At 64.8% G+C, this 18,312-nt stretch overlaps 1 protein-coding gene across 2 annotated transcripts; it reads right to left on the reverse strand.

The window, feature by feature from the left end:
- Positions 1–21: 21 nt before the first annotated feature.
- On the reverse strand, positions 22–17,415 carry STK11 (serine/threonine kinase 11). Of its 2 annotated transcripts, XM_057541415.1 has the most exons (10): positions 17,111–17,415; positions 8,778–8,861; positions 7,868–7,957; positions 7,009–7,141; positions 6,772–6,908; positions 5,890–6,017; positions 3,596–3,653; positions 3,180–3,373; positions 982–1,200; positions 22–160 (listed from the first exon to the last, which is right to left on the reverse strand). In XM_057541415.1, the coding sequence occupies exons 1-9, from the start codon at positions 17,398–17,400 to the stop codon at positions 998–1,000; spliced, it is 1,317 nt and encodes a 438-aa protein (XP_057397398.1). In that variant the 5' UTR covers positions 17,401–17,415; the 3' UTR covers positions 22–160; positions 982–997. The 2 variants fall into 2 exon arrangements, with proteins under 2 accessions (XP_057397398.1, XP_057397399.1); XM_057541416.1 differs by lacking the exons at positions 22–160; positions 982–1,200 and adding an exon at positions 1,252–3,069.
- Positions 17,416–18,312: the final 897 nt, after the last annotated feature.

Raw genomic sequence — 18,312 nt, forward strand, 5'->3', positions numbered from 1 at the left:
AGTCCCTGCTGTCCCCCAACCACAGCCCTCCAGGCCCCTCCGGCTTCCGGAGGGGCGGTCAGCACGAAGGGTGCAGCGGCGGCCTTCCTGGGCAGTGGGCGGCAGGCCAGCAGTCGGCGGGAAGACTGAGCAGGACCTGGCCGGGGCTCCTGGAGACAGGCTGAGACCAGAACAGAAGGTGGATCACTTCTGGGTCAACGCAAGGCCCTGCATCCCAGGAAGCAGGCCTGCCCTGGGGCCGCCCAGAGGGTGGGGAAACTGAGGCCTGGTCACGCCTCAGTGATGTCAGATGCCTCAGGAGGCCAGAGAGGGCTGTGCTGCCTCAAGGGGCCACCCCGGGAATCGCTGGCCACCTGGTGGGATTAAGCACGGCTCTTCCGCCACGGAACCGGGCCTCCCTCCAAAGAGTTCCTACCCCACCTGGCTGGTTCTGATGCTGGCAAATTCTTTGGGGGGCGTTTCAGGGGCAGCTCCCTGGGAGAGGGGACATGGCTGGACAGGGGCTGTAGCCTCAGGCCCCTACCCCACTGCTCACATCCTGAGCAGGCGATGGGGTCTCCAGTGCCTCTGGGGCCCAGTCGCCCTTTGTGGACTGGGTGGTCAGGGCTGGGAGGAGGAAGCAGGGAGGGGAGATGACGGCCTCCGTCAGAGCCCAGCCCCTCCTAGCCTGCTCACCCTCCCAACCCCCCACCCCCCAGCCTCGTCTGACGCCAGCATCGCCCTGTCGCAGAAGCAGCCTGGGTGGGGTGGGAGTGAGCCCCGCAGGTCTGCCAGACAGGCTGCCGGCTTAGGGGCCCTGCTCCTGCACACGCCGCCCCCCGACCCCAGTGCATGGCCAATGCCCTGATAAAAGTGACCTCCTGCACCTCCAACCCAGACCCCGGGGGTGACAGGCACAGGCCATGACGGTGACACCAGCCAAGCAGGGCAGTGCCCATGGCACGCCCCCAACCCATTCCTCCGGTCCCCACCACATCCCACCTGCAGGCGGCCACCCTCACTGCTGCTTGCAGGCCGACAGCCGGCGGATCTTGCTGCTGGCCGAGCAGGCCTTGCGGGCGGGGTTGGAGGCGGCGCTGGCCCGGCGCTCCGCCCTCGACCTGGCGCTCAGCTGGGCTGACTCGGTGCCGTTCACACACACGGCTTTGTGCGGGCCCCGGCTCTGTGTGCTCCGCCCGGCCTCCTCCTCCGGGACCTGTCCTAGGAGGGAGAAAGCAAACGTGTGCTGACTGGGGGTCCCCGACCAACACGCCCCCAGCGCCCCGCCTGCCCGGGCCCAGGGCACCTCCACCACCTGTCCCACCCGGTCCTGCCAATGGGGCCCTAATCCAGGGAGCGGCGGGGCTGGCCTTCGAGTCGGCCGGGGCAGGGCCCGGCCTATGCTCACCTGCCTGTTCAGGTGTGAGCGGAGCCCTGCACTCAGGTGGGTGGGAACACGGTGGACACCAGGGACCTGGGGCCCGAGCCTCGGCTCTCTCACCTGTGCGATGGCCAGACCTCGCTGGGCCCCGTGGGACTCGGAGGGGCTGGGCTCGGGCCAGGTGTCCGGACTCGCCGTCTCTCCCACAAGAGCCCGCCCCGGCTCTCCACGCCGGGCACAAACGGAGAGGCCGTCACAGGTGCCTGCCATGCCCCGGCCCCAACCGTGTGGGCTGTCAGCCCTCACCGGGTCCCGGGGCCACTGGCCCGGGGCCGCCCACCCCACTGTGTGCCCGCTGAGGCGTTGGGGGAGGGAAGGGTGCGGGGAGCCCGTGCTGCCCGCGGCGCACCCCCCTCCCATGGACGTCAGCAGGAAACCCCTCAGCTGCCTCAAACCCATCTCCTCCACACACGGAGCCCTGTGTCTGCCAATGGCGTCACGTGCCTGACTCGGCCTCCGGACGTAGCCGGGAGGCACCGGCCCATGACTGGGAAGTGTCTCAGGTCAGAACCCAGAGCGTGGGGTGGGGGCAGTGTCAGGTGTCTGCTCTGATGGGGGAGGGGGGCTGCAGGGATGCTGAGCACCGAAACTCTGCTCAGATCACCTGGGGCCCAGCCTCCGGCACAGTGACCACGGTCAGAGGGCGGCTGGAGGGCACGGGATCTGCCCCACATGCCCTCAAGGCACTGGGGCCACTGGCCCCGACCAACCAACACCCGGCCCAAGGCCCAGCACCAGCCCTCAGGGTGGATGGCAGGACCAGGGACAGACCAGGGGCCCAGGGGAGCAGCTGAGAGCCTCTGACCGTGACCACACGACAGGACCGGAACGAGAGGAGCCCCAATACGGCCCACTGCCGGCCCACGGGCAGGTCAGCGAGAAGCAGCTGCCTGACCTCAGCACAGGACCGTCCGTCCCCACATCTCGTGTGGCGGACGTTCCCAGGCCAGGGATCTGGCTCGGGCCCAGAGAGCCGCTCTTGAACAAGCCCTCCCCTACCCAGGCAAAGCAGTCCCAGGCCTCTGGAACAGGCCTGAAGAGACAGTGTGTGGTCAGTGCCTCTACAGCCGGCCAGCCAGCAAGGCTCACACCCAGGCACCTGTCCCAGGGCCCCAGTGCCTCTGAGAGGCAGGACACCTTGCTTCTATCCTGTGGAGGGGACGGAGGCTCCAGGAGGCCTGACTCAGGACTGGACCGTGGCCAGGGTTCCCAGGGCGGGGGCATCCCACCTGACCCCAGGACCCCATGGGGAACGGCTGCAGCCATCTGCACCAGAGGCCTGAGTGTGCCCCCAGGAGAGTGGGACACACAGACCCACCCTGGGGCTGCTCCCTGGAGGCCCCGCTGGCCACCCTGCACACGGGCTCTTTCTACGGTAAATGCCTAAGCCCTGGCCGGCGAGCCGGAAGGAAGCAAGCATGACCCGCACACGCTCAGCGGGGCAGACCTTTATGCGGGAGCCTGCAGAACCAGCCCCGGGACAGCACAGCACCGCGGGGCGGTGGGTGGAGCAGCGCTACACTAGGGCCCGGGCTCTGCCCAGAGCTCCTCGGCGGCCCTGGCCTCAGCTTCCTCTCCAGAAAGGTCTGAGCACTGGCTCTCCTGCGGGCCTCTCTCTCTAAGCCCTGCCTCAGACGCCTCCTCGCCACCTGGGGAAGAAGGCCACTCGTCAGCAGTGCGGCCGGTGCGGAGAGGGCCACCGGACCCTCGGGCCGGGGGCAGGGCCTCCCCACTTCCCCCGCAACCCCCGGGGACTCACCGGGCACCGTGAAGTCCTGAGTGTAGATGATGTCGTCCTCGATGTCGAAGAGCTCGTCATCTGTGGCGTCGGCGCAGCCGTGCAGGTCCTCCAGGTAGGGCACCACCGTCATGCCGCGCCACCGGTCCTTGCAGTCCGCGCTCGGCGGGATAGGCACTGGCTCCTCGGCCGGTGGGTGCTTCTTCCGGAACCAGCTGCGGAAGCCGGCGGGTCAGGGCAGCCAGGGGCTTGCCTGGCTCCCCACGTGGGCCCACCCCCAATTCCTACTGAGAACCACGCGGGGTGGGGGAGGGAGAAAGGGCCCAACGGGAGAGACTGAGCCAGCAAGACCCCCGTGGCCCCAACCTCCCCCTCCCCTGCCCCCACTCGCTCTCGCCACACAGGCCCCCAAGTCGGGGAGCCCTACGGGGACTCACCTGTGCTGCCGGATCTGCTGTATGGAAAACCGCTTGGCCGGCTCGTATTCCAGCATTCCTGCCAGGGAGACCAGCGGTGGGTGCAGGGGCCAGCACGGGCAGAGGGCCCTCCCCTGCCTGGGAGAGGTGGGGACGCCCGTGGGTGCCCGTACAGGGGAGGGGGTGGCGTGAGTGAGTGGAGCCCCCTCCCCCGCAGGCCTGGCCTCTACAGCCGGGCGCCCAGCACGGGGGCAAAGATGCTAAGCCTGTAGCTGAACGGAGGCGGACGCAGTCGGGGCCGTCTCCCTGTCTCGACACGAGGGGCTGCCTGGCAGACACTGCAAAGCAAGGTCGGGAGGACCAAGACCAGAGAAGGCTGGGATGCAGGACGGACAGCCCACCCCAGTGACCCTGAACCTGTCCACACGCCCCAAGAAGACAAAGCACACGGCTCGCCCCTGCTGGTGCCCGCCCGGCTCTGGCCAGCAAAGCCTGTGACTGGCCATTCTAGCCAGGACACCAAAGCCCCCTGAGGCGGCGGCAGGAGAACCGGAGGCCTCAAGAGTGACACACTGTACGTAGACACTGGTGTGAGGGCCTTTTGCCTGGCATCCGGACACTCAGAAGGGTCAAGGCTGACCTGCAGGCTGTGCTGGGCTGGCCCGAGGCAGCAAAGGGCGGCACCACCACCCCCAGGGCTGCAGGGGGCCCAGGGCCCGAGGTCCCCAGCCCCCACCATGCTCAAGTGCCCACCCCCTTCCCCACGGGAGGACCGAGCGTGACGCAGAGAGGGGGATGGGGGCGGCAGGGCTCTGCACACCACCTCTTGGAGGTGCCTTTGTTCTCAGGAAATGAGAGGCCATTTCAGAAGCTGGGGCTCAGAGAGCTGAATATCTGAGTGGTGTGGGAGAGGAGGAAAGGTCACGGTCGCGGCCTCGCTGCAGAAGGGCAGGGCCAGGGCGGTGTTCCAGAGACTCACGGGGGAGGCGGCCCAACAGCCCAGCGGCCGGGAGGAGCCTCCATGCAGAGTGCAGTGCAAAGGCCCCGAGGCAGGCCTGGGCAGAGGAAGCGAGGATGGGACACCCTGCCTGGATCTGGGGACAGGGACACGGGTGCTCTCTGCCATCTCATCGGCCCCACTTGGGACTGTTTTGAGCGCTTATGAGAGTGAGGGTGGCAACAGATCATCATCTGTGTCACTGGAACAAAGAAAACTCCGTACAGAGGAAACTCTGACCCACCAGCCCCTGGCGAGGGAAGGAGAGTCTGGAACACCAGCTCACCGCCTGCAACGGCCCTCGGCCCTCGGCCCTCAGTGGAGCTGGTGGAGGCCAGGGGGCACGGTCCAGGCACCCCTAAGGACGGGGCCCACAAACTGCTAAGGAAAGCTCAGGTGGGGAGGGCCGGGACTGAGCCAGCTGGGCCGCTGCCTCCTGCTTGCTGGCTCCTCCCACGTTCCAAGAAGACCCCAGGCAGGCGGTGTGCCCAGCCCTCTGAGGGTCCTGGGGCAGCTGGCAATGCAGGCCTGGACTGGCGGGGGGGAGGTGGGGGCCGGGGCCGTAGAGCACTGGGAACGCAGCTGCCCAGCTTCATGTCACCTTCACTAACAAACCAAAGAACCGGCGAGACTCAGTCATCAGAAAGCTCAGGAGCCACGCAGGACTGTGAAGATCCTCTTGGCTGTGCATCACACGAAGGCCGGGCACTGACCCAGCGTCCAGCACAAGCCGAGGGTCAGGTCAGTTACACAGAGCCCAGGGACTGTGGGCAGGGAACCTAGGACGGTGCCGGTCAAACAGGGCGATACCCTGGATGTGCTGCGTCATCAAAACTAACTTCGGCCAAGCCCCAGGATGCTGGTGTGGCTCCCGCCCATCCACACCTAGACAGGCCCCTGCGGTGCACAGACAGCGCCACCTGCTGTACAGCCTGGGAACTGCAGCAGGAAGAGCACCCCCCCCCCCCCCCCCCCCCGCCGCAGGAGACCCCCACTCAGCAGGCGGACTGGGGTCCCCGCTGCTACTTCACTGTAGGGATGGGGGATCAGAACAGGGTGGAACGAAGGTCCAGGGCAGGCAGTGGAGCCCAGAGGAGCCAGCGGCCCCTTGCAGGCGCCCCTGCGCCCACTGCTCTCCACACCCGACTAGGCTCTGCACCACCCTGCCCCGCCCCGTGTCAGGGAACTGCACAGAGAAGAGCCGGCTCCCATGGGGCCAGCGGGCCACGGGAATCCCACGGGGGCCCCAGTACCCGCCGCCAGCCCACCCGCCAGCCCACCCACCCCACAACCCAGCCTCCTGCCTCGAGGGCCTCACCTTTGAGCAGGTCTGAGAGTGGGGGGCCGCAATCCCCCGGGATGGTGTAGTCTCCCTTCCCGATGTTCTCAAACAGCTTGTAGATGTTGTCTCCCTCGAACGGGTACAGGCCTGTCGTGATGTTGTAGCTGCGGCCCCGGGAAGGACAGACCAGTCAGGAGGGCCTGCCTCGCGCCCCAGCCTGGAGCCAGCCTGGTCCCGAGCCTTAACCACCCCCACCTGCGGGGACTTGGACTTGGTGAGGAGTATGTTCTGGAACACATGGTGTTGGCGGCTCACTAGGAAGATACGGAAAGCCACCGGATGGTACACTCTGACACGGTGGGTCAAGGGTACACAAGTCAGCTCTCAGTAACACGAAACAGGACACCCACGCCGGCGGCTGCGCGCACAGGGGGCTGCAGCGTGAACTCGCCTCGGGCAGGAGAGGCTTCCAGAGAACACAGGCCCACTCGGTGCCGCCTGAGCTCACGGAGGAACAGACGACCACGTGGCGGCGTCTGGGTGGGGGGTACGCAGCGGTGGGCCGAGCATCGCCGGCGACTCGTGGTGTCTGAGAATTCTCAGCCCCAGGGGTCAGGACAGAAACACCCGCCCAACAGCGACTGTGGCCGGTGTGGGAAGCAGCGCAGGTGGAGACCAGCACAAGCCCAAGGTGGGCGGGGGCCAGGAGGACGGCCGGTCCCAGTGCCTGTCCCCCCACCCATGGGGGCTCCTGATCCCGGCTCCGTGGCCTCCACAGACTCTGGGGGGCGGCAGCAGCTGGGAGACCTGCCAGGAGGGGCAGGTCATGGAAGCCTGGAGCCCAGATGGGGTACCTGGGGCCGGGGTGGGTGAGGGAAGACCCCTGGGGTGGACGGACCCAGGCCCAGGGGCACTTACAGCGTGACCCCAGCTGACCAGATGTCCACCTTGAAGCCAGAGAAGGTGTCCAGGCCGTTGGCGATCTCGGGCGGCTGGAATGCGGGGGAACCCTGGCTCGTCCGGCACGTGTCGTCCTCGGCAAATGGGTGCAGGGCCTGTAGCAGCACCAGACAGCCCTCAGGGAGCGGCCCTCGGTGGGCGGGGACCCCACCCTGCGTCCCCACCCTGGGTCCGGCTTGGGGGCGGGGCACCTGCCTCGGCCACACCGAGGTCGGAGATCTTGAGCGTGCCACCCGTGGTGAGCAGCAGGTTGCCGGGCTTGATGTCCTTGTGCACGATGCCCTGGCTGTGCAGGTACTCCAGGCCGTCCACCAGCTGGCAGAAGTACCTGCAGGGCACAGCCTCTGTGAGCCACCGCACCAAGGGGCGCAGCCCCACCTGTCGGGAACCTCAGCTGCCTAGAACGGCTGCCTGCAGCGACCCAGCGGGACCAAGGATGGGAGGCCGAGGCTCAGGGGCCGTCGGCGCCGGGCGGCCCATCAGGGAACCAGAGGGCCAGTGGCCGGGCCGAGCCACTCCTGGGCCACCGCTGCAGTAGCTCCCACCAGGGGCACCTGCCCCAGCTGCCCCCCCAGCCCGGGCAGCCCAGGGGCCCTGCTATCATCCCAACCTCTGTGGCCTGGACACAGCCCTGCTGCCCCGCCCCCGTCCCCCCTGGGGCCAGGGACCCAGGCCAACCCACTGACCCCGTTCCCCTCACGCCACAGGCCAGCTGGTCCTACAGCAACTGGGTGTTAGGGGTTGACTGCCCAGGAGAACTAGCCAGCCGGGGCAGTACAAGCCGCTGTCAGCAGCTTCCCAAGCACAGGAGGCCCCAAAGCCTCGGTGGCGGCCACAGTGGGGCAGGGAGGTGCGCAGAGAGGAGCTTGTTGGGTTGCCAGGGCGTCCACAGCAGGTGGGCTGCGGGACTGCAAACTGAGCCCCAAAGCCCTGAGTTTTGAAACACACTCGAGCTTTCGTTTCACTGATGATCAGAATTAAGTTGTTCGAACGCTTGGGCCCGTGAGTGACCGGGCGGGGGCGGAGGGGGCAGCAGTGGGGCCTGCAAGCTCACCCGTGGGCCTGGCACACGGGGAAGCGCTTCTCGGGCACGCTGTCCAGCATCTCCTGCATGCCACACACGCAGTACTCCATCACCATATACGTGCAGCAGCGGCAGTGCTAAGGAAAGCACGCTCAGCCAAGACCCCGCCCCGGACAGGCCATCCCCAGGGAACAGACAGATGCTAGGGGGCGAAGGCTGCACTAGTACAGTGAGCTGGAGACCCCAGATCCCCCCAGAGGGATCACAGGTGCTGCAGGAAGCCCCCCGGTCGTTCCACACCCCAAGGAGGAGCTCAAGCCCCAGCCCTGGCCCCCAAAGGAGCGAGGGAGGGGCGTGTGGGCCCTGGGGAGAGAAGGCCTGAGCAGTGGTGGGAGGCCAGGGAGAGACAAGGGCAGCACAGGGGTGAGGCTGCAGAGCAGGGATGGGGGGCCCAGGGCCAGGCTGAAGCCCCCCAGCCGCATCTCCACCGTGGAGGGGCAGCCCTGCGACTAAGATGGAGAGGACCCCCATCACGCTACATCCAGCGAGTCAGTGACAGGCCCCTCTGCGACACAGGCCCCTCAGCAGGCCCCCCGGGCCCCTATACCCTGCTTCTCGGAGCTGCAGCCCAGGAGTAAAGGGCGAAGGCTGAGGACACTCCCAGTACACCGTTACCGCAGTGACACACTCCCCATCCCGTCCACCATGCATCCGCCACAGGCCAGGGCGCACAGCCCCCAAACAGAAGCCAGGAAAGCGTCCCCGCTCCAGGGACCAGGCTGACAGCAGGGCCCCAGCTCCACACGAGAACAGGAGGTCTAAGCGGAGAACCAGCCCGCATCCTGCGGCGCCCCCCGTGGGCACTCGGTGGAGAGGGGCCCCGGCCCCGAGGTCGGCGGCGCTCAGGGAACACCTAGCACCCCGAGCCCCAAAAGGATATATCTTCTGCTTCTCCTCGTTGTACAGCACGTCCACCAGCTGGATGACGTTTTTGTGCCGTAACCTCCTCAGCAGCTGGATTTCCCTGAAGACAGAGGACGGAGGTGTCAGCCAAGCCCCACGGCCTGGCAGTGCCGCCGGCCCCCAGGAACCGTGCAGAGGGCAGCACCAGAGTGAGCAGCTCCGCACAGGGGCAGCTAGTCCTGGGCACGTGCCCAAGCCCAGCAACACAACCCCCCGCATTTTAACTGAAGATTCACAGAGACCACAGCGAAGACCGCGCGGGGACAGCAGGAGAGCACGCGGGAGTTGGGGCTCCAGCCAGGTCCCCGCATCCCCCCACCCCCTCCTCCCTCTGGGACTGAAGCCCAGGCTCCCCTCCGCTGTCAGGGCGGCTCCATGAGGACTCCCTGCAGGAGCCGGGGCGGGGTGGGGGGGCGGGCAGCTCCGCAGAAGGTTGAACAGTCACCAACTGACCCAGCACCTCCAATCAGGGCACGTGCCCGGGAGGACCGAGAGCGCGGCGACCCGGTCACACGTGCTCACGGCAGCACCGTCCACGGGAGCCCAAGGGCAGATACAACTCCAGTGTCCCTCCACACATGGGAACACCACTCAGCCGAGCGAAGGCAGAAGCCCTGACACTCGCTACAACGTGGACGAACCCTGAGAACACGATGCTCAGTGAGAGAAACAGACACAGAAAGACACACGGTGTGTGATTCCGTTGATGGGAAACGTCCAGAACAGGCCAGTCCACAGACAGAGAGTGCGTTCCTGGTTGTCAGGGACTGGGGATGGAATGGGGCGACTGCTGATGGGGACGGGACTTCCTTTTGGAGTAATGGGATGTTCTGAAACTAGACAAAGATGAGAGTTGCCATGAAGATACTAAACGTCACCGAATTGCATGGTATGTGAATAATACGTCAATAAAGATTTTTTAAAGTTCTCACTGGGAAGCCCAAGCATGAAACACAAGACCAGCCAGGCAGGTGAGGGGTCCCCAACCTCACGAGACCCTAGTCGCACGCCTCTCACTGTCCATGAAGAGGTCGCCTATTCCAGGAAGCCGTTCCTGACCACACCCCACCCTCGCACACCAGCGCGGATCCTGTGCCCTCGACACCACCCGCCCTCCCCAGCGTAGGTCCTCCTCCCATGCAGATTCCCCAGCCCGGCACTCATGCAGGGAGGGTGCCCCGGAAACAGCAATTGTGTGTAGCGCCCACTCCCCAGACCCATAGCACAGGAGGCCACCGACTTGCTGGAGGAAACACAGCTTTACAGCTGCTTCCTGTGAGCTCACTGCCTGCCTGCCCCCCACCCCACTCCCACCCTCACCAGAGGGTTGCGGGGCACAGCAGTAACTCTGCCCTCATTCCCCCCATCATTCCACGCTTATCCCTAACCACCTGACCTCTGAGGTCTGGGACGCTGCACACATTTCAATCCACACCTGAGTGGGAGGGAGGGGAGGAGACTCACAGACGTTGGGGTCACCCTGGTTTACACCGCCTGACCTTTGGGATTTATCCTGGTGTCCAGTGTGAACAGGGATCACACTCAATTTTCCCCCCAATAAATGATACACAGTAGCTCCGCCTCAGCTCTGTGACATCAGGGCGTCCTGGGCTCTGTGGGGTGTGGAGCAGCATCCCTGACCTCCACACCTTTGATGCCAGGAGCCCCCCTCCCTCATCGTGACATCCACAGATGTCCCCAGGTATCGCCAGGCGTCCCTGGGGGCAAGACGGCCCAGGTGAGAGTCCTGCTGTAAAGGATCAGGAACGTCCTGGGGTGTGGGGAGCAGACCCTGAACCTTCCCAGCTCGGGCCCCAGTGCTGGTCCCCCAGATCCCACTCACTCACTCAGTCCTGCAACGGACGGGCCTTATCAGGCCCCTGTGGGTCAGGCCCCGGGCAGGTGGGTGCCCTGTCCGTGGGGGCTTGGGTGCCCCTCTGACGCTCCAGGTCCACCACCACTTGTCAGGGAGCGGCCCTGTGCCCCCAGGCATCCCTCCCCCTCTCGCCCAGATCACCCCACAGCTCTGACTCCCGGCCTTGCTTGCTGCCAGCTCTCCGGGACCAGAGCTCAGCTCTGGTGACTCAAGGACCCTCCCCTGCAGGCAAGTCCCCTCCCTTTCTATCTGACAGTCGAGGGCTGGTGGCCGCCCCGGGCCGCACCGCACAGCAGCCTTTGTCATGACAGTGGTGACCAGGCCTTTGGGGTCCCTGCCAGGACTGAGTATAGCACTCCTCCTCACAGGGGTCCCAGGGGCAGGGGTCCCAGGGGCAGGTGCAGAGCCGGCTCCCCTCAGAGACCAGCGTTTAGCACCTGCCGTCCACCCAGCCAGCCAAGTACCCGCTGAGCTACCTAGCCAGAGCCGCCATGGGGTCTGCAGCCCAGAGGGGAAGGGTGTCACGTGGGGGGCAAGCTGTCGCGAGCTGCAAGCTGGGGGGGCTGAGGGAGGGCCCAGCGCAGACTCTGACCCCGTGCCAACCTCCCCTGGAAGCTGGCTCCAGGCACTCTCCCTCTCCTCTCCATCCAGAGGCGCTACAGGGGCTAACTAAACCGCACGTGTGGACACCAGGAGGCCCTTCGTACCTGGAGCCAACGCGTGGCCACCACCTGGAGCGCTTACAGCCAGGCTTCAAGCAGCGTCTGCCGATCCGAGTGTGAGAACCCGCCTGAACGCAGACACAGGCTGCCAACAACACGTGTGGCAGCTCCGGGAGGGGGGCCCGCGGCTAGTCCAGGGGCCCCGGGGAGCTCACCCCAGGCCTTCCAAGGCGAGGACAAACCCCACAGCTCTGCCTTCTGTGCCGTGAGATACCTGGGCCTGGAACCATCTTCCGGGCCGCGCCTCTCCATCCGCCCACTGCCTTTGGGGCAAACTTCTGTGCGGGAGGAGGCTGACGGCAGCACCCTTCCCTCCACAATTAAACAGCTCACCCCCTACTCCAACGCCGACAAAGCCAGCCCTGAAGGGAGGTGCCTGCGCTGTGGGTGCGTCGAGCGCTCATGTGGTCAGTTAAATGTGATGGAAACCTCCTGGAGAAAAACGGGTAAGTCCCATTATGGATACCAGGTAAGTGGCTACAGTGTCCAGCTCCTCTGAGAGAGGAGAACCTCGCCCACAGGCGGCATGGAGATGCGCGCTCCGAGTGGGTAAAAGGGGCGTGCAGGAGGACCCCCGAGACATTCACTGCAGAGACCGGGCCGGGGAGGGGCCGCTACACCTTCTCTGAGTTCTCCGTCTCCTACAAGGCACACTACTGACCGGAAAAAAAGAAAAACAGTATTTAAAGAAAGAGGAAAAGCCAGGCGCTCAGCCAGGATGCAGGAAGTAAAGTGACAGGAAGCCGAGCCTTCCGGCCCGGCCACAGCTGCTCAGGGCGGGTGTCACAGGGACCTGCCCGCAGTGCCACCCGAGCAGAGCAGACTGCTGGGGACGGACTCGCTGACTACCCACGAGGGAAACGGAAGAGCCCCTGGAGCTCACAGAGGAATGGAAAGGAGCTGCCACCACAGTCGCCCATCCCAGAGCCGCCGGGGATGCACCCACCTCACTCCCTCCAGACGGTGATGGGGACAGGGACGGGTCCACAGAGAGCAGGGGAGGGGACGGGTCCACAGAGAGCAGGGGAGGGGACGATGGCAGCTCTGGACGAGGGACACTGAGCAAGACCCCCCTCACCCCTTGGCCTCTCTGCTGATGCTTCTAATCATATGGCAAGAGGCCATCGGGGATCCGGGAGAGAGACTAAAATGAGCAGAAATTCACTAAAAGTGAAGTGCAACACAAACACTCGCTCACACAGCTTCCCAGGAACACAATTCCTAACAGGCACCAAGTGGGGACAACCGGAATGTCCACTGACGGGTTAATGGATACACCACGTCCCTCCACACCCAGGAACATCACCTGAAAAGGGGTGAAGCACTGACACTCGCTACCACGTGGATGGACCTTGAAAACAGGATGCTCAGTGAGAGAAGCCAGACACAGAAGGACACACGGGGTGTGATTCCACTGATGGGAAACGTCCAAAACAGGCAGATCCATAGAGACAGGGAGTGGGTTCCTGGTTGTCAGGGGCTGGGGGAGTGAATGCTGATGGGGGCGGGGTTCCTGTTGAGGGGATGGGATGTCCTGGAATTAGAGGTTATGGTTGCACACTCTGTGAAAATACTAAATGACACTGAGTTACCCGCTAATAGTTGAATTTTATGTCACGTTAAATTACGTCTCATCAAAGCCGTTAAAAGAACAAATTGCCGTGCAGCGCGAGGTCAACATGGGATAAAGGGCAGCTTTGCTGTGATTCCCAAAACACTCCTGAGTGAGGAGCCAGTGTCCCCCCCAACCCCCTGCGCCCCGGCCTGGGGTGTATCCTGACGGCCCCCGAGCTCCCACTGCATCTCACAGTCACCCCCTTGGCCAGGGAAGGACCAGACAGGGAGGCCACGAGGACGTTCAGTGTGGGGCGCCTCAGTGGACCAGCCGTGCCCTATCGCTGCCAGCCTGGCCTCACGGAAGAATCCTTCCCACTGGGGGGCGGGGGGCAGGTGCCCCAGCAGATGCCAGGACCTGGCAGAAGCCACTCAGGACGGGAACGAAGGCCAGCAAAGTCCAGGCTCTGCTGCACGCGCTAAAATCCCAACCACTCACCCCCCAGGTTCAAGTACCTGCCAGTCACCGCTGGCCTGGCCGAGGGAGGCCCAGCCTAGAGACTGGCGCCGACCTGCTGGGCCCCAGCCACACGGGCAGGGACGCCGATGAAGGAGGCGGCTGGCAGGGCCCTGACCCGCCCAGTGCCGGCCCCGCACGGCTCACCAAGCACCCGCACCCCGCATACACTGGGTACAGACCCTGACCTGCCCTCACACAGACGGGCTGTGGGGCACACAGACTGCCCCGGCCGCTGTACACTTGTAAACAGCTGATGAAAACCCACAAAGAACAGTATCTTGGGACAGGTGAGAATCCCGTGAGCGGGGCCCATCTGCCACCCGCCCTCCCCGGGGGGTTGCGTCAGAGGGGCGTGTGCCCACCGTCTGTATGGGCACGAAACCCCACGGCTGCCCCCGGCCAGGCAGGCACCAGCGCGGCTTCTGCTGCCAACCGGGAAAGCAAGCAGGTACAGCTTATTGTTGAAAATGATCCTTAGGAGAGTTTAATTTTTCATTAAAAAGTGCTTGGGGGCTTCCCTGGTGGCGCAGTGGTTGAGAATCTGCCTGCTAATGCAGGGGACACGGGTTCGAGCCCTGGTCTGGGAAGATCCCACATGCCACGGAGCAGCTGGGCCCGTGAGCCACAGCTGCTGAGCCTGCGCGTCTGGAGCCTGTGCCCCGCAACGGGAGGGGCCGCGATAGTGAAAGGCCCGCGCACCACGATGAAGAGCGGTCCCCGCACCGCGATGAAGGGTGGCCCCCACTTGCCGTAACCGGAGAAAGCCCTCGCACGAACTGAAGACCCAACACAGCCAAATAAATAAATAAATAAATAAATAAATAAATAAATAAATAAAGTAGCAAAAAAAAAAAAAAAAAAAGTGCTTGGACAGGTAACGAAAACATGCTAAAGAAAGGCTCAGAGAGAGTGTGGCAGAAGCATTAGTATTAAAACGATGAGTAATTTCTGTTTTACTTCTTGGTGGTTTTCGGAACTTTCGTGTTTTACAATAAGAGCAAATTAGTCTTTGTGAGCAAGACGGGGACAAGCACAGACCCACAGCAGCCCTCCCGGGAGGAGCCACAAGAGGGGAGGACCTCCTTTAACACAAAGTGTATCCTTTAAGGAAAAGCTTCCCATCCCAACTGGAGCTAGAGGACTCCTGAGGCTTGTCTGGAAAATTCTGGACGCTTCACTCCAAGAGAAGAGTCTAGAGTTGAGTTCATTAAGTCTCTCCAAGACAAAGGAGCCTTTTTTCCTGCAGCCGCCTGGCAGCAAGGCTGACCCAGAAGCCTGGATCTCTGGGCCGGGGAGTGGACACCCAGCCCTTGCTTGAGCCCAGGGCCTCACCTCCTCCGGCCTCCAACCCGGGGCGCTCTGTCAGGACTCAGGACAAGGGAACAGGGTGCCTCCGAGCAGGGCACGCCCCCTCACAGCACCCAAGGAAGGAGGCGCGGTGGGTTCTAACCCGCAGCCGCATACCCAGCAGGTCCTCACGCCACACGCTGCAGACGGCAGGCGGCTGCACGGGGCCAGCGCTGCGCTCCAAGGGGCCTCAGAGAGGTGAAGACCTACACGTCTAGGGCTAAGCTGGAGGAACCGGCCCAGGCCCTGCAGCTGTGACACCTCGTGTTGACTGCCAGGCCGGCTGTGGACCGCCAACCACTCTGCCTCCCGGGCCTCAGTTTCCCCTCCGGTTCTTCCGACGGACACTGTCTCCACAACTCCTGGGACCGTGGCTGACCGCTCTGGAAACGAGGACTGGGAGCCAGTACGCTGCGACCCTCCAGTGGGGCGGCAGAGCGCGAGGGTACTCTTTGGGTGGTGAACAAACGTCCCCTAACTTGACCTTGAGCATGTGCATTTGCATGTGGGGAAGGCCTTTATCACGTGTACATCATGCTTTGGCAGAAGTGGGCGCTCGACACCTCCATCGCGTCTGCGAATGTTCTGGGACCCACTCAGCTCAGCTGCCCCCAGTCCACGCCCCTGGACACATGCACTACCTGAAGCCCCAGGGATGGCCAGCAGGGTGGGCTTGGGCGACTCTAGCCAGACAGATCAGTTGGGGCTGGAAGCCAGCCTGGCCCCTTGGGGACGGACTCTGGGAACCCCTCCTACCTCGGGGTGCTACTCCCAAGAGGCTGGGGCCTGGGGTGCCATGGCAGCCCAGCATAAAGCACCGGCACCAGAACACCTCCATGGACCCAGGCTGACCTCAGGCGGAGGGAGGGTGCATCCAGGCTGCAAGAGCACAGCAGCCCGTTCCCCGGACAGATCCAGGGATGAGGCCTAAGAGGAGCCAGGAGGACGAGGACCAGCCCTGGAGAGCGGAGGTGTGGGGCGGGGGGGGGGGGGGCTCAATCCGGAGCAGCGGCCAACTGGCATCCCGAGGGCCACGTCTCCCCCACGTGCTTCTGCCTTAAAGAGAAAATGTGACTTAGAAGCAGGGAGTAGGGATCTGATCAGAGGCGTGGCCTCGCTTGGCCCACAGGAGGGCACCCGCTGTCCCCTGGCCTGTCTCCCCAGGACACCGGTGGCCCCTGCCCCACCCCCCACCCTGCAGGTAAGAGACGGGCACAGAGAACTGAACAACTGGCCCTGGGGCGCCCGGCCCCACCTTCGCCAGGGGTCCACAGCTGGGGCACTGACCACAGCCAATCAGGTCTCAGCACCCTGCTCCCCGACTTGACCACCCTAGGCATCCCAGAGCAGGCGAAAACAGCTGGGCAGCGCGCTGTCACACTGCGTGAGAGCAGGGGGGCCAGGAGGAGGGAATGAAAATGGATCTGGGAGCAGCACTCCCAGTACTGGCCAAGGTCACCAGCCAGTCCTGCTGCCGCCTGGCCCGTGAGATAAACCCCTCGGCTCGGGCAGGGCAGGGTCCCCCCAGGCAGCAGCGATAAGGAGGGGTGGCCCCTCCTGAAACCAGCAAGAGGGACGGAGGCAGGGCTCCCACCGTCCTGGCGGTGGGGAGGTGGGGTGGGGGGGTCTGCACACAGACCCCACCATCTCTGGGATGTCAGGAGGCAGACGGGCACCTGAAAATATCCGCGTAAAAAGTTTGCGGGGACACAAGTTGATCCCCTTCTCAGGAGTCAGCGGGACTGCGAGTCGCCAAAGTGTCCTGTGTCACATCCCAGGAAAGTGAGAAAGGGCGAAGTTCCCCCCTGCTGACTGATAAGCCGGTGCAAACAATTATTTTTGGCAACCGTACGGTCCCCCTCCAACAGGATAAACAAACCGCGTGTCCCCGGCCCTAGTAAGAGCCGCACGCTGCGCGGAAACCTGCCGGCGGCGGGCAGGCCCCTTTCGGAGCCCAGCTGCTCGCAGCCAAACCAACGCCGGCCCCTCCCGCCGGGCACCTCAACCCTCCGGACAGCTGGGAGGGCAGAGGGGGTGAGGGGCGCCCCCTTCCGAGGAGGGTTCCGCATCGGCCGAAAGCACAGGACGCCCAACCGCAACAAGCTAGCCGGACTTCACCAAAGTACCCTAGCGAATTGTCCACGACCTTCCCCCGCTGGTCGGCTCGGGTGCTTAAGGAAAGAGAGGACGGAAGGAAGAAAGCGAGAAATGGAGGGAGAAGAAAGGGAGGGAAGGAGGAAGGAGGGGGCCGCCCAGCGGGCCGCGCCCCCACCCAGGAAGCCCGCACTTACTTCTTTACGTTGGCCTCCCCGTTGGGGATCCTCCGCAACTTCTTCTTCTTGAGAATTTTGACGGCTCTCCGGCACAGCGTCTCCGAGTCCAGCACCTCCTTCACCTTGCCGTACGACCCCTCCCCCAGCAGGTCCCCCATCAGGTACTTGCCGATGAGCTTGGCCCGCTTGCGGCGGGGCTGGTAGATGACCTCGGTGGAGTCGATGCGGTGGATGAACGTGTCCATCCCCACCGACATCAGCTCGCCCTCTGTAAACATGCCCAGCTGCTGCGGGTCCGCCACCTCCATCCTAGACCCCAGGCCTCCGACTCCTGCCGGCGGTCCCTTATTCCCTTTTCTGAGCTTCGCGGTGTGCGGTTCTTCCGTTTGTTCCCCCCCCCCCAAAAAAATTCCCTTCTCCAAAAATAAAAGTCAACAAAATCTCAAAAAAAGGAAAAAAAGAGAGAGAAAAAAAAGAAAAACCCTTCTTGGAAAAGAAACGATTGTACTGAACGTGAGTTCAAGAGGCGCGCCTGGTCCAGAGCCCGGGCAACCGGGCGTGCGCAGCGTCCCAAGTTTGGGGGCCGCCCGGCCTCGCAGCTTCGAGGCGGGCCGGCGCGTCCACGGGGGCCCTCGAGAGGCCGGTGGGGCCGAGAAGTGCTAGGTCATCCTCCAGGGACTTTAGACCCTCGAACGGACACGGACGCGGCAGGGTCGAGTCTTCTCCGCGCCGTCCATTACTAGCGGCCCATGGCGCGCGCCGGGAGCCCCGCACAGGCCGGCCCCGGGGCCCCCAGAGCTGGGCAGGCGAGCTTAGCCGGGGGCCGGGCGCGCCGCTCGGGGGCGTCTCCCGCCGGCCTCGCCGTCCGGGGAGCCCGAGACGTCGGCAGGTGCGTGTCCTGAGCGCGCGGGGCACCTCCGTCCGGCCCGGCCGGCTCCCGCCAGCGCCGGGGCTGCTCGGGGCCCGCCGGCCGCAAGGAACAAGCCCCGTCCGAGCCGCCCACTGCCCGGGCGCCCGCACACCGGCCCGAGACCCCGAGCGGCCGCGCGGGCCCGGCGGGCGCCCCTCCCCAAACGGCAGCCCGCGCTCGCTCTCCGCCCGAACGCCGTCGGCCGCGGGCCGCGGGGCGCGCGGGGCTCCGGGCGGCCGAGGCGGCGCAGGCCGCAGGCCCCGGGCCGGGGTTCCGGAGGCCGCCGGAACCCGGGCAGCGCGTCCCCCGC

The sequence above is a fragment of the Balaenoptera acutorostrata genome, chromosome 2 (genome assembly GCF_949987535.1).
Source record: "Balaenoptera acutorostrata chromosome 2, mBalAcu1.1, whole genome shotgun sequence".
NCBI classification, from domain to species: domain Eukaryota; kingdom Metazoa; phylum Chordata; class Mammalia; order Artiodactyla; family Balaenopteridae; genus Balaenoptera; species Balaenoptera acutorostrata.